The 16,152-nt window shown below is 41.1% G+C and overlaps 1 protein-coding gene across 7 annotated transcripts in view; it reads right to left on the bottom strand.

Moving 5' to 3' along the window:
- zdhhc17 (zinc finger DHHC-type palmitoyltransferase 17) overlaps nucleotides 1-16,152 on the bottom strand; it is a 155,590-nt gene that overhangs the window by 123,229 nt on the left and 16,209 nt on the right. For all 7 annotated transcript variants that reach the window (XR_011346821.1, XR_011346820.1, XR_011346822.1 and 4 more), the window contains exon 2: nucleotides 3,156-3,259. Coding sequence is in view for 1 of the 7 variants with exons in the window: in XM_069904363.1 (XP_069760464.1) it covers nucleotides 3,156-3,259 (104 nt within the window). In the remaining 6 variants the exon portion in view is untranslated. The remainder of the gene's footprint in view (nucleotides 1-3,155; nucleotides 3,260-16,152) is intronic.

The raw sequence follows: 16,152 nt of genomic DNA, 5'->3' as shown, positions 1-16,152 counted from the left end.
CAACATTGGGAAAGTATCTGCAGCGCTCGCATGCACACCCAAACCCCCACCCACACCATCATGCTCATGTTATATGGGGAAGAGCCAAATGTGGAGATTGAATGAAGACGAGTGGGGTCAGTGCACCGAGTGAAGGACCAACATTTAAACCTAACCTTAATGATGGGATGAAAATCTGTCTCGAATGGAATTGTTCTTAGTAAAAACGCAGTTGCTGGAGAAACTCAGTAGGTCAAACAGTGTAATTTATGTCACAGACTAAAGATCAGTAACCAATGTTTCAGGCCTGAAGTCCACTGTTTGACCAGTTGAGTTTCTCCAGAAACGGTTTTTACTTCAACCACAGTATCTGCAGACTTTCGTGGTTATTGGAATTGTTCTTTTGAGCTTAGTTAGATTCAATCAAAGTCTGAGTGGATACAGACCATTGTTATTTCACCCACTGCATTTAGATTGGCTAGAAAATTCAGCTATTTTGATACTTTTTTTTCTAAGCCTGGCCACAAAATAATTAACGTTTGAGGGACAGTGATAAAGGGGCCAAAGAGGGTGGAAGCCTGGGAGGAAGGAAGGGCAGGACAAGTTTCTCTCTGCATCTGGCAGATATATTTCTGATTCATTCAGCAAAACAATTGTTTTGTAAAAAATTTGTCTTTGCTTCATAGTTCACTGGGATAAATAAATCATATGGAAATGTGCATGGATCATGAATGATCTAAAGAACCAGGTGATGAAATTAAACATGTTCTTCCTTTATCTGAGAATGTTGCGTTTTCCACAATTTCCAACATTTATTGATGTTAAGCTGCTTAGCTCTCTCCTCCTGCTGTTTAAACCAACCCGAGCCAGAGACACCACTGTTAAATAATCTGCAGCAAAAGCTCCCTAAAAGTAGTCCCAACGTTTTAGCTTTATGCTGATTTCTTAAAAGCTGTGAGCTCTGCATTATTTTCAGTTTAGGGTCCTGTGGATCTGTAGGCAAAAATAGCCTTTAAAACATATCAGAATCCTAGAAACAGGCCCATCAGCCCAATTTGTGGGTGCTAAGTGTTGCTGACCCAAGCTCAGTCCCATTTGCCTATATCCCTCTGAACCTTTCATATCGATGTACCTGCCTAGATGGACTCCACCCCTACCACTTCCTCCAGAAACCTGTTCCATATACCCACCACCGACTGTGTGGAAAAGGTTGTCCCTTAACCTTTCCCCCCTCTCACCTTCATGATCTTATGCACCTCTTTAAGGTCACCCACAGTCTCTTACACTCCAGTAAAAACATCTTCAATCTTTCCCTTCAACTCAGGTTTCCCCCCCACCCCCGCCTTCCCCACCTCCCCTGTGTGCCAGTAACATTCTCATGAACTTTTTCTGCACCCTTTCCAATTTGGTGACATCCTTCCTCTAGCTAGATGACCAGAACTGCACACAATTCTCCAAAAGTGGTCTCACAATATCTTATACAGCTATCACAAATCAATCTAATGCATCTATTCAATACCTTAACAGATGAAGGCAAGTGTGTCAATGCCTACTCCACCATCTACCTTGGTTGCCACATTTGAGAAATTGGACCTGTAACCTTGGTCTCTCTGGTGTACAACATGTTCCAGAGTCCTGCCATATACCATGCAAATTCTGCCCTGGTTTAACTTCCCAAAATGTAACACTTCATGCTTGTCCAAGTTCAACTTCATCCACCGTTCCTTGCACCCTTTCTCCAGTTATTATGTTTTATTTTAAATCAAATATCGATTGAATAAAACAATATATCAGATCCACTTTTCATAACACCTGAAATACGGAAATATTTTTCAATACTCATGTCACAAATACTTCCTAACAAGTTTGAAAACTTAGTCAAATGGTTCTCAATGATGTAACCATAACATTTTATTCAACCCTGAACCAATCCATCTCCAACTTCTATATTATAACCAGCCTCCATCTCTGACTAAGCTTCATTGACACCGAAACTTATTCACAGATTTGTTACCCTCGGACTTCATTCACCCAGTGTCTGCAAACCACCTTCAAAGCCTACAGGTTTCACACATTTTTCAAACTCTGAACTTATTAACTTCCAACACGCACCAAGCTCCAGTCAACCATTCTTTGTCAGAATCAGAATTTATTGTCATGAACATGTCACCAAGTTCATTGGTTTATGACTGCATCACCAGTGCAAACATTTATAAAAACCACCTCACAAAAATAAATAAAAATAGTGCAAGAAAAAGTCGAAGTAAGGTAGTGTCTATGGTTCATGGATCATTCAGAAATCTGATGGCGGAGGGAAAGAAGCTGTCCTTGTGTCGCTGAGTACTCATCTTTGGGCTCCTGTACCTTTTCCCCCTGTTGGTAGCAGAGTGAAGAGGCCATGGCCTGGGTGGTGAGGGTCCTTGAGGATAGAGGATGCTTTTTTAGACACCGCCTCTTGTAGATGTCCTTGATGTTTTCTCTTGTCCTGAGCATTGGCACCTCCATACCAGACACTGATGCAACTTGTCAGAATGCTCTCCACGGTATACCTGTTGAAGTTTTCGAACGTCTTCGGTGACAAACCAAATCTACTCAAACTCCTCACAAAGAATAGCCACTGGCAAGCCTTCTTGGTGACTGCATTGACGTGGAGCCCCCAGGACAGGTCCTTGGAGATGTTGACACCCAGGAATTTCTTGACCCTCTGCACTGCTGTCCACTTGTGCAGATATGCATTGTTTCCAGGTGCTCATCACCTTCAGGGTGAAATTCCTTGAAGGATTTAACCCTCATTATTGTAGGAACACCATCCACCCCTACATCCCTTAGTGCTATCTGCCACTGATTCTAATTTGTTCAGCTCCAATTCACTCTCTGCATGCCCCACTCCCATAAGACCTTCATCAAAAGAGACCTCTCCATTAAGATTTTGGCCACTTTTCCAAGTAGCCCCATTGTTCCTCAGCATTAACCTTTGTCTGAATAAATTTGCAAAATATGTTGGTGGAAGCCACTCCAGAATAGTTTCATATTTTTGATGCAAGATGAGATTTAGTAGTTGAAAGATAGCTAGATTTAAATGAAATATTATGTCTGCAACAACTTTCGGAATTTTTTTTAAAAACATCAGTCTCGAATCAAAATACAACAGGTTTACAAAATGATCTTGCACTTACTGGGTGGCTTTGACGATGTCCCAGGTGCTGTAATCATCAATATGGCTTTTCCGTGCCAACGAATCACTGTAGCTGTGACCATAGTGACTTTGAATCTTGACATCCTATTTCAGATATAAAAAGTCACAAAATATTAATGTTGGCAAAGTAGAACAGAATCCTTTTCAGTGTGGCAGATAGATTTCCAATCAGTTGGATTCTTCAGTTATAAATGGTGTCTAAATGATTTTAAGGGAATTTAGGTCACTGTAGAGGTTTACTCAATCTCCAGGGAGTCAACATTTTCAGTTACCCACCCTGATCCACACATATAGAGCCAATGGCCAAAAGAAAATGATCAGCTCCTTCACTTCCTTCGGCCACCTACAGACCTTAACAACTTCTATGAGCACCACTGCAAATATCCTGTCAGAGTGCATTGCTGAGCGGTACAGGAACTGCTCTAATCGAGACCACAAGAAAATGTGGCAAATGTGGCTCAGCCCATCATGCATTCCCCACTCCCCTTCATCCACTCCATCTATACTTCGAAAAGCAGCCACTGGATTAAACCCCTGAAACACTCTCTTGACTGGAAGAAGATGCACAAGTATGAGATCACACATAACCAGAATCAAGAACATTTTCTTTCCTGCCATTATCGGACTCTTAAATGAAGCTCACACTAGCAAAATTAAGCTATCTTTGCCCTGTTCTAACTGATTTGTTTCTCTGCAACTTTGCATGCATGGTGTTTTCCTTGCTACGTTGTGTGTGCACCCAAACTACTCACGGTGTGCCAGAGGTATAATCAGGGCTTTGAACAGCTTCGGCCTTCACGTACTCTATCCTTCTGGATATCAAGGTCAGAATCCGTGAATATTTTCTCAAAGTGTTCATAACGTTCAAATGTATTTAGATTCACGTCTGTGAACAAAGCTCATCACCTTTCTGTTTCACTCTTAGCCCAAAGTTGATGAAGGCAATTTTGTTTACATTGAGATCCATCTCCCACAGTGCTGATTCCATTTGCTGATTCCATTATATTTTAATGTGTCCATGTTTACAGCGAACAATGCTGCTTCATTGTCTTTGTGGCCACTGAGACAAAACAGTTACTCGCTGTAAGTCACATCAGGCATTGGAGGCTGACAGCACCAAAGTTCGATAATTCTGCTGAAATTTTATCCAGCTTTCTTGAGTAATGAAAAAAATAATCTGCAAATCTGTTGTTCAGTATAATCTTCTGCTTTATATTTTCTGCTTAAGATTTTTTTTCACAACTATTAATCCTGATAACTGGGTTCGTGCAATCTGATTTATAAGTTCTCATTTTAAATTTAGACATACAGCACGGTAACAGGCCGTTTCGGCCCACGAGCCCGTGCCACCCAATTGACCTACAACACCTGGTTGGTTTTGGTGGGAGGAAACCTGAGCCTTTGGGGGGAAAACCCACACAAATGTGGGAAGAACATACAAACTCCTACAGAGAGCATAGGATTCACTGACGCTGTCACAGCATTGAGCTAACTGCTATGTTAATTTTGTCCAGGGTTTTGAAAACTTCACAACAGCAGCAATGTTACAGCATTAGAAATAGTGTAGAAGAGATTTGTGAGCATGCTGCCAAGGGTGGAGAATTATAGTTATAAAGAAAGCCCAGCTTGGCTAGCATTATTTCCTTTGGAAGAAAGGTTACCAAGATATATTAAGATGTATAAAATTATGAAAGACCTTGACAGGTCAAGCAGAAATTACCAATTTCTCACTGCAGAAAGGACAATAGCAGATATAAATTAATTGCATGAATAATTAGAGGGATATTGAAGAAATATTACCTCAATCAAAAGTCAAGGAAGGATTAAACGCTGCCTGGAAGTGTGGAGGATTCTGACACATTCAGTTAAAAAAATATTGCAATTACAACTTACAAAAGCAATGGGCTAAGAGTTAGCGGAATCAGCCTCATTTCCACTTTGAGCTGGTCTGTATATTGGGCCAAATGGCCTCCATTTTCAAGACGCGTTTCTGAGATTCCATGAGAAAAGCTAGCATAAAGCTACAAAAAAAGGGGCACGGTACAACATCTGAGAACATTCTGATTATCAAGCCCCCATTTTTACATTAATCCCACTCTGGCCCATATTATTGTCAACTCCAACCTTCCCAGTTTCTATCAGTCATCCAAAAAGTTCAAATCAACAAGGGTAAATTGACCTACCAACCCACACATCTTTGGGATGTGGGAGAAAATTGAAGCCCTCTGTGGAAATGTTCACAATTACAGGGAGAAACACGCAAACTTCACACAATGATACCTGATCTGATTGGAGCCATGAGACAGCAGTACCATTAGTTGCACCACTGTGATACTATAAGCCCTACTAAAGGAACAACATTTCTACCAGGACAAAATACACCAATGCACAACACAGCACAAGTTCAGATTCCTGGATCCCAACTCAGATGTTCCCATCTGTGTTATTACATATCTTTTTGCTTAATTATGTGCAAGGGTGATGCACAAATAAAAGATAACTGCAAATACAACACATAGACATATTCATCATGCTGGTTTCTTGTGCAATGACTCACTGCAGTAATGACTAGTCAGATGCAGGGAGTTATTTCTTCTTCGATTTGGAAGAAAGCCATTAGTGGATGAAATCCTTACAACATGCATAGTTCTTTAAAGCACTTCATTAGATGTAAAGCATTTTAGAATATCCTGAAGGAATGTCAACTGAAGCATTCTACCTCTGTAGTCCCTCTCAAAAGCAGCGGATGCTGGCAGAGACTTAAAGAGGACATAAAACCTCAATGAAAATTGGTTTGTTCATCTAACAGCTTCCAGATTTGCTGTATAAATGGTAATTATGCCTACACCAGCTGGATACTGGAGTGCAGGGCCAAGCTTTTACTCTATTTACTGGCCAGGTTTAGAGAAACTATTAAAGGCACCCAACATTATAAAAGGCCCCAGGAATCAGGAAGCAAACCTTTTGTAAATAAAAAATTGTCGTCAAGTGTTATATTGTAGAATATTGTCTTCCTCCCATCCTTCTGTTCACAAGGGTTAGGAGCTGGGATGGAGCTGCATCGAAACAATTCTTCTTTCTTTGGCTTGGCTTCGCGGACGAAGATTTATGGAGGGGTAATGTCCACGTCAGCTGCAGGCTCGTTTGTGGCTGACAAGTCCGATGCGGGACAGGCAGACACGGTTGCAGCGGTTGCAAGGGAAAATTGGTGGGTTGGGGTTGGGTGTTGGGTTTTTCCTCCTTTGTCTTTTGTCAGTGAGGTGGGCTAAGCAAAGAGCAGGTGAAGGAGACCAAATTGACTGCTTTTAAAGAACCAACAATTCAGTGAAAGGATTCGTGCGCTTCCATAATACACCAACATATTAACTAGAGGGTCCCATTTACTAGAACAACATTTTCAATGTCTACAAAACAAAAATCATCGTACATTAATTATCTGTTGATCATGACTTTTTCCAATGTGCCCTCTCACTGGGGTTATTGTGTTTTTAAAATCTGGCTGAAACACTCAAAGAAAGAAAATAGTTGTCAAATGCAAGTGACTAATTCCTCACTCTAAACGTCTGAACATTCCCTTAAATGGGAAAACCCTGATTTTTTCCTTGAAGAAGGGCTCAGGCCTGAAGCGTCGGCAATATATCTTTGTCTCCTATGAATGATGGAAAGACCGGCTGAGTTCCTCCAGCATTTCAGTGTGTTTACTACAATCACAGCATCTGCAGCCTATCATGTTTCACCCTAAACCTTATCTAATAAATATTGTATAATTTTTTTTAGATGTTAAATTTAAACATACAGCCCGGTAACAGGCCCTTTTGGCCCATGAGCCCATGCCGCCAAATTACCCCCAACTGACCTACAACCCCCAGTACATTTTAAAGGGTGGGTGAAAACTGGAACACCCAGGGAAAACCCATGCAAACACAGGGAGAATGTACAAACACCATACAGACAGCACAGAATTCAACCCCCGGTCCTAATTCTGGCGCTGTATCAGCGTTGCGCTAAACGCTACACTATCTGTGCCGCTCTTTGTAGAATCTCACAATCTAAAACCTCAGGCAGCCATTAGAGACAGCTGCAGAGAGCAAAAGGCTTAGTGAATTTCAGTTACCTTAAGCATTCAATTATAAGCTGCCAGAGGGCGTGTTTAATTTGCTCCTGATGGGGACTGAAGATAATAGGGTGAAGCTGAATGGTTATCAAAGGAAAAGAAGGTATCAGATCCTGTTTACAACAGTAGCACATTCCACTTCCAATGGCTCACAGCAGAGCATGATTGACAAAACTACACTCTACCCCATTCTTATTTGCATTTATATTCGTTCCTCACTGGGTTGCCATTTTTAATTAAAATGAAAATGGATGTTTAGAAAGAATCTTTGTACGCATTAATTCCAATCGAGACCCATCAGTAACTTACAACGCACAAACTCAAAAGCAACAGCAACTTGAAGTTTGCCTCTGGGGCCGAGGAAGTCAAGACCCTGATGCAGACCATGAAAACATCCTGGGTACCCATGTTAACATTTTCCACTTCCATTGCTCTGACAATCTCATCAGTCTCATAAACTTCTATCTCCAACCTTCCTTTTATCTACAAACCTTGAATATGTAATTAGTTTCCAAATCTATCACCAACTTTATGTTTGTGATTCCTTCCAATTAGTGGAGGAAAGGAAAATGCTATTTACCCACAGTAAGACACCATCAGATCATCCCTTTTCCTTTCCCATAAAAAAAGATTCAGTTTAGTCAGTCTTCCTGATAAGATTGATTTCAGAGTTCTGAAAATGCCATAATAATATTCTGCAGGAAGAGAACCACAATATCTATTTATTTTATTCAACAGTCCATAAATATGGTATGCACAATATTAAACTGAAAGTTCATATTTATTATGAATCCTTCATTGACGCGAGAAGATTTCAGTCCTTCTTGCTAATTGCTCCCTCTGTGGTACAGCATCTGTTTTCCTTATGCCGGAGAGATGCACCTTGGAAAGTTTTCCGACATTCAAATTGCTGTCTAAATTATGCTTTAAATGAAATAACAATCCTCACACACTGCAGAGTTTGTATCTAAAATCTCCAGTTGCAAGTGAGAGACTGCCACAAAACAACACTCGACAAGAGCTGCAAACAATGCAAAGTTCTTTCTCACGTTTTATGTGTCCAACAGAGAACACGACGTTTTTTGAACTCATCAAGTGAGAGACCAGGTTAAATACAAGGTTAGACCAGTGAGGACCTGGAGTCCCTGGAGTGGAGAAAAATGAGATTTACAAAATTATGAGACAGAATAAATCTCAGCAAGAATTTTCCACTGAGGTTAAGTGAGTTACAAAACCAGAGGACATGGGTTAAGGGTCAAAGGGGAAAACATGAGGGGGAACTTCTTCACAGAGAGGGGTGGGAGTGTGGAACGAGCTGCCGGCTGAAGTGGTGAATGCGGGCTCGATTTTAACAATTGAGAAAATGTTGGATAGGTGCGTGGATGGGAGCGGATGGAGGGATAGGGACTGGGTGCAGGTCAGTGGGATGAGGCAGAATAATAGTTCCGCACAAATTAGAAGGGCCGAGTGCCCTGTTTTCTGTGCTGTAATGGTCTATGGTTCAATGATCACTATGTTTTGAGTCCGTGCAATTCGGGATTCTGACCTGATTGCCTTGACTCGGGCACGGTTAGCAACTGAATATACTCAGCAAAAATTTGGTATTTCAGAAGGATTGGAGAATGGAAAAGGAGACGGAGCAGGTCTGTCTACAAAGGATAAAATCAGTGCATTATTGAGGCATGTCAACTCATCAGTTAAAGATACAAAACCTGGCTTGGATAAAAAATGAAGTCACTAGTGGGAGAGGTGCAAAGACATTCTGTAGTAGAAAGTATAAATCAAGAAGAGGGTTTGTAGGAAAGGTGATGCAATATTAACAAACTATTTTAACTGTCACATATTCCTGCAGAATATTGTACTATATAGAAACCGGCCCTTTGACTTTCTACATCCATGGCAACCTTTTTGCTCATCAACACTGATTCTATTTGCTCCTGTCAGGAACATAACTTTCTATGCCTTGCCTATCTAAAATTCTCTTAAAAGCAATAATTTTATCAGATTCCACCACCTCCTCTGGCAGTGGTTTCCATTTATCATTCACCATTGTAAAAACCTTGTCCTCAGAACCCAAAGTGCACTGTAATTACTCTTTTTGACTGCCTCAACAGCACCTTCCAAACCCAAAAAACTATTGGCAAAAACAATACAGTAAAACCCCTCGTATCCAGCAGCACCTATGGGGATAGGTAGATGCTGGAGAAGTTAATTTTTCGATAGGGTGTTGTGTGATCAGTGAACTAACTGGGAGATGTGCCAATTTGAAACTTCAGTATTTTTAACCCATTTATTTTCTGCATTTTTTTTTGCCAGTTGCTTGAATTCCAGATAATAGAGATTTTACTGTACATGGGACAGCATCAAGCTCCTGTCAAAGGTGCATACCATCTTGATTAAGATACGCGTGGCTACATTTTCATTCTCAACATCACTAAACAGACTCAACAGCACTACAGAAGCAACTTTACCAGAATGACTGTAACGGAGAAGACAGCAACTCATTATTTTCTCATGGAAAATTAAGAATGGGCAATAAACGGTGCCCTTGCTAGTGAAAAATAATTAAAGTGAAAATAATTAAATTGCAAACAATACATTTCTGAGGTACTTATGAAATATGAGAGTTTCTGTAGCCAACCATTTTTGTTGGGACTGCCATTTGTCCACAGATTTGGCTTTCATTTAGAATGCATGTATAAAAAATGTGTTCTATTAATGTAAAATCTGATCTTTCAAATCATTCATGGCAGCTAGTTTGGAGACCCATCACATTGTGCAACATACATGGGTATGTTTTTTTTTAGCACTTAGGTTATGTTCTCAGGAACAGGAAAGTCAATGAGATTAGCACTGAATAAAGTCATTATAACATCTTGTGTAGAGAGATGCACAACATTAGTGTTGCTGTGCCAGTAACACGGTGCTGGGAATCTGGTGCTTCTCCCAGCAATAAATTGCCCCAAGGCTTGGTGTAAGGGCCAGTGTTGGGCAGTGCAGCTACTCTGTGCCAAGATGTGGGATTCAGCACCATGGCTAATAGGCTTCTGATGAGGAATCAAAACAGTGCCCCCCCCCCCCCCCCAAAATGTTCTGGCAGACCACCAACAATCTTAAGGTTTTTCTCGTCCCTTCCAGTTATTTCATGATGGAAACTGCTGTCCCCCTCTCTGTTTGGCTGCACATAGTTTTGCAATCCCAAAGATTTCTTGATGTAACAAATTCAAGTCATCACTTTTATTTGTTGTTCATACCATGGACTACTCATGCAATGCACAGTAAAGACAACAATCCTCCAAGACCAGAGAGCAGATTTACATGAATAGGAATTAAATATTAAGTCATTATACAATAAAAATCCATTATATACTAGTATACTTATGTTCTAGGAATTGAGGAACCTGATGGCTTGGGGGAAAAAAAACTGTTGCACAATCTGGATGTGTGGTCCTGAATGCTATGGTACCTCCTTCCAGATGGCAGAGGGACAAAAGTTTACAAGAGGGGTGTGTGGAGTCATACACAATATTATTTGCCCTTCCGGAAGCATCATGTGTTGTAGATGGTAGGAAGAGAGGCCCCAAAATTCTTCTCTGCTGACTCCACTATCCTCTGCAGGGTCTTATGGTCTGAGGTGGTACTGTTTCCAAACCAGGCGGTGATGCAATTGCTCAGAATGCTCTCAAAATATCCTTTGTAGAATGTAGGGAGGATGGAAGATGAACTTTCCTCAGCCTTCGCAGGAAGTAGAGGCACTACTGGGCTTTCTTGGCTACGGAGCTGGTGTTGAGGGACCAGGTGAGATTCTCCAAGCGCACACCGTGAAACTTGGTACTCTTGACGACCTTAATGGCAGAGCTGTCAGTGGAGAGTGATTCTCCCCCTGGGCCCTCCTGAAGTCAACAGCAATCTCTTTTGCTTTATTAACATTCTGATGCAGGTTGTTGGCTCTGCACCTGTCTGTTAGTGACTGCACCTTATCTCTATACGCTGACTCATCATTCTTGCTGATAAGACCCATCATCAGAGAACCTGATGATGTGGTTTGAGTTGTGTTTTGTTGTGCAGTCATGAATCAGAACAGCAATCGACTAATCACGCAGCCCTGCCTCTTACCCCCTCCCCCACCAACCCCCAGTGTAATGGTCTTAGAAGTGCCATTTACGGCTTATGGAAATTCATAATTGTATACCATTGGAAAAGATTACTTATAATTTAAGGAATCAACCTGAGAATTTTTATACGATTTGGAAACCATATATGGATTTTATCAATAAAAGTCCATGCACATCGTCCATAATACCACTCCTCCCAATTAATATGTACAGGATAGAATAATATGTTAGGAATATATGAAGAGTGAATGATAAATAAATTCAGGTGTTTTTTTTCTTTTTTCTCTCTGGGGAAGGGAGGGGGATAAAAAGAAAAAAAGTTATATGTATCATTTTGCATCATTTTTATTACATTGTATGATGAAGAATTATATGTATGTATTGATGCAAATGAAAAATAAAAATTTTCCCCCAAAAAAGTGCTGTTTCCGTCCAGTCTGGACAGCCTGAGGTCTCCTCGTGAGGAAGTCAAGAATCCAATCGCAGAGGGAGGTGTTTAGACCCAGCAGGCTCAACTTCCTTTTCAGGGACTGAGGTATGATCGTGTTGAATGCCGAACTGAAGTCGATAAACAGCATTCAAAATAAATACGTGTCCTTATTTTCCATGTGGGTGAGGGCTAGATGAAGGGTGGTGGCGATGGCATCATCCGTAGAGTGGTTGGATCTGTATGCGAACAGGGGATCGAGTGAGGGGGACAGCAGGAGCTTGATGTGCCCCATGATGAGACTCTCAAAGCACTTCATGATGGTAGAGATAAGGGTGACAGGGCAGTAGTCTTTGAGGCAGGACACAGATGACTTCTTCAGTACGGGGACAATGGTGGCGGCTTTGAAGCACGTTGGAACCATGGCGCTGCTCAGGGAGATGTTAAAGATATCGGCTCACCCCGAGTCCTCTGCTGGAAATGTTAACCGGACCAGCAGTTTTCCATGGGTTGACTTTGCCTAACACTCCTCACATCGGCCACTGTAAGACACAGCACCTGATCATTTGAAGGAGAGGTGGTCTTCTTCACCGCCACCTCATTTTTTGCCTTTAAATGCATGTAGAAGTCATTCAGTGCATCTGGGAGAAAAGCAAGTCAACGCAAGCAGATGGTGTAGTCTTGTGGTTGGTGATATCTTGAATGCCCTTCCACAAGTGCTGCGTGTCCTGAAAGTGACTATGAATTAGCTGGGCGTGTGCATGCTTTGCCTCCCTGATGGCCTTAGGCAGCTTGGCTCTCACAATACCTTGTTTCCCGCTTTGAAGGCAGAGACTCGGTTCCTCAGCAGCACACGAACTTCCATAGTTATCCAAGGCTTCTGATTAGAAGTTATGGTCTTGGGCACAGTGACATCGTCAGTATATTTACTCATGTAACTACTCACTGATCCTGTATACTCCTCCAGGTTGATGCAGTCATCATCGGTTGCTGACTCCTTGAACATTTGCCAGTCAGTACATTCAAAGCAGTCCTGAAGTGCATGGATGGCTCCTGCTGGCCAGGTTTTAACTTGCTTCAGAACTGATCTGGAGTGGCTGACAAGCGTCTGTTTGCTGGTGTTAGCATTACAGAAAACGTGGTCTGAGTATCTGAGGTGGGGGCAGAGCTCCACCCAATATGCGTCGGAAATGTTCGTACACACAACGTCCAACGCATTCGCCCCTCTCGCAGAAGAGTCCATATTGATGGAATTTAGGTAGCCCTGACTTGAGGTTTGTCTGGTTGAAATCCCCAGGAATAATAAACAGACCATCAGGGTGTGCAGTCTGCAGTTCGCTTATAGACCCATAGTTCTCAAATTGCCTCATTAGTGTTAGTGCTGGGGGTGGAGGGGGCATGTGCACTCCAACTATGAGGACCATGATAAATTTCCGCAGTCGATAAAATGGTCTACATCTGACAGTCACAAATTCCACCAGTGCTGAGCAGTCCTTACACCATTCTGTGTTGATGTAAGCACACAAGTCACCACCATGGACTTTACCACACAAAGTAGCATTTGTCATCCGGAAATAAAGTGAGCCCACCCAGCTGAATGACGACATCCAGGACTCTGTCACTGAGCCACGTTTCAGCGAAGACCAAAATACAGCAGTCCCTGTACTCAGGCTGCGCAGACCTCTGGAGTCAGATATGGTCCATTTTGTTCTCTAGTGAACAGACATTAGCAAGCAGGATGGACGGGAGGGCCGGATGGCAGGGGTTTATTCTCAACCTAGCGCAAACCCCTGCTCACTAACTGCGCTTCCTCAACCTTGTGCACCAATTTCATTTTCTCCACAATTCCAAGGCCTTAAGGCCTAGTCCCTGCAGCAGCCTGTGGTTGCCAGTTTGACCCACAGATCTTCCTGGAGGTTAGAAGAGTTTCTGAATATCATTAAATACTGGAGGCTGTAGTTGCATCCAATAACCATATTACATGCTGTGTAAAACATTTAAATAATCTAACAATCTGAGAGAGGCTGCTGCATGCTACGTTGCGCCACCTCAAGTAGTAATCAATAGTTAGCAATTAACCACATAACCATTTACAGAGCAGAAACAGGCCATGTCGGCCTTTCGAGTCTGCACCGGTTCACGAGAACAACTCCACTAGTTAATGGGATTTATTCCAAGTTTCCAGCACAGAAGCATGCATCCAGGCAGACTTTTTAGCTAATGCTCAAGACGAGACTTGTGTCAACAAAGTATTATGAAATCACGCCAACTTCTCTGTTTGTATGCTACAATCCCATGATAATAAAGACTAACATACAATTTACCTTCCAAACCCTTAGTAGTACCTGCACGTCAACTTTTCCAACATTTCCAAAACTGTACTTCCATATCCCAATGGACACGACATTTCATTGAATGATATTATTATAATCTAACTGCTCTGTTTTTAACATTTGCTTGCATTGAATCCCATTTGCCACCACTTTCCCCATTTTGTCTGTTTTCCCTTCATCGCTTTATTTAATCTTCTACAGCAATTACTCTGAACAACTAATGAGGTTACATTCCACTTAGTTCCTTCATCTCAGTTGTAGATATAAAAATATACATGCTGAAGTCCAGACCCAACCATATCCATAATATGACAAAATAAAACACCAAAGTCTGGAGACCTGCTGAGTTTCTCCAGCATGTGCTTTTACTAAATACTGATGAGTTTTATTTTGTACCATGGAAACTAGCATTACCTGAAGTAATCCACCTTTTGATTAAAAAAACACATCTGTTTTCACTACTTGACTGCTTCTTAATCTGTGCTCCAATTCTCTCTTAATTTCTTAGTTACCTTTTGCTGAATGCAATTATCTTCCCAATCATTAACTTTTCTCCTTTCTTCAGTAACGTTATAAGCTGCATCTATAGTTCTATAAATATCTTTTAATTCCTTCATTAGACATTGTTGGATCACTTTTCTCTTCGGGATTTAATTTCTTATATACATATGACCTTGTAAATATTTTTTGCAAATTAGGTCATACAAATTTCACCACCCTAAAATTTTGCATTGCATAATGGCATAGGTTCCTTCCTTCAGACATGCATTGAGGAAAACAGAACATTTCAAAATGAAATCTCATCCTTGTCAAGGATAAAATAGTGCCAAACAATATAAATAATGAGCTATCGTGTTGATGTTGTTATGTTAAAACACAAATTATAATCCCATAATTTTAAACTGGAACATCCAACAGAAAGAGAATTAGAACTGCAAAAAGGCTTCAAAAAGATGAGGCAATGTTGCTCAACCTTAACCAAGCATTTCAGCAATGTTGATCTGAAAGTTCAAAATCAAAACTTCAGCCGACTTCCACTGAAAAAAAGTATCTCTATCAAGTTAGACGATGCCAATTTCATATCAACCCATTATCAATTTCAACTTTTTTTTTAACTTTATGCTTGCAATTATTGCAAAAAAAAGAGAAATATCAAGCCCAAAATATTTTTTTTTAAATTCTGTTTCCCAAAAAAAAACAACGTGGAAAACCTGCCCTAGTTTAATGTTGAATTCAGGCATCACATTCCAATGATTTCAGATTTATTGTCTAAATACATGCATGACATCACATACAACCTTGAGTATCTTTTTTCCTGCAGGTGAGACAGAATTATCACTTACCATCAGTGCAAAGAAAAAAACTGACTCAACGTTCACATGTTAACAAATAAAGAAATGTAAACAAACTGTCCGTGTAATACAGAGAGAATTTTTTTAAAAATCAATAAAATGCACAAGTAAAAGTCATTAGATGAGTCCCTGATTGAGTTTGTTGTTGAGAAGTCTGATGGTGGAGGGGAGGCAGCTGTTCCTGAACCTGGTGGTGCAAGTCTTGTGACACCGATACCTCTTTCCTGATGGCAGCAGCAAGAACGTATGCTGGATGGAGTGGGTCCTTAATGTTACCCCGCTACTCTCCAACGGCAGCGTTCCTGGCAGATGGTCTCGGTGGGAAGAGTTTTGCCTGTAATGTCCTGGGCTGCCCCCGCTACTGTGACAAATTACAGATATGTTTTTGGGAGATAAATTGGGGCAGGTTTTTTTTTTAGTGTAGGTCACATGCAAACACTTTAAAAAAGATCTTATTTAAAATACTGGAGCTCTACTCATGCTAAACAGGCTGGCTCCAAGAGCCTTTACAAAAGCTTTGGAGAGTGCCCAAGAGACTTCACTAATGGATGACTGTTTACAAAAAGGCAACAGATGAAAGAACTTGTCAGGCCACAGACTCTCTGGAGTGGAGCTTGATGTTCTAGAGAGAGAGAG

This window comes from Narcine bancroftii, chromosome 11 (genome assembly GCF_036971445.1).
Source record: "Narcine bancroftii isolate sNarBan1 chromosome 11, sNarBan1.hap1, whole genome shotgun sequence".
Classification (NCBI taxonomy): Eukaryota; Metazoa; Chordata; class Chondrichthyes; order Torpediniformes; family Narcinidae; genus Narcine; species Narcine bancroftii.
The sequence above is the reverse complement of the archived record's forward strand: the minus strand, read 5'-3'. Positions and strand labels throughout refer to the sequence as shown.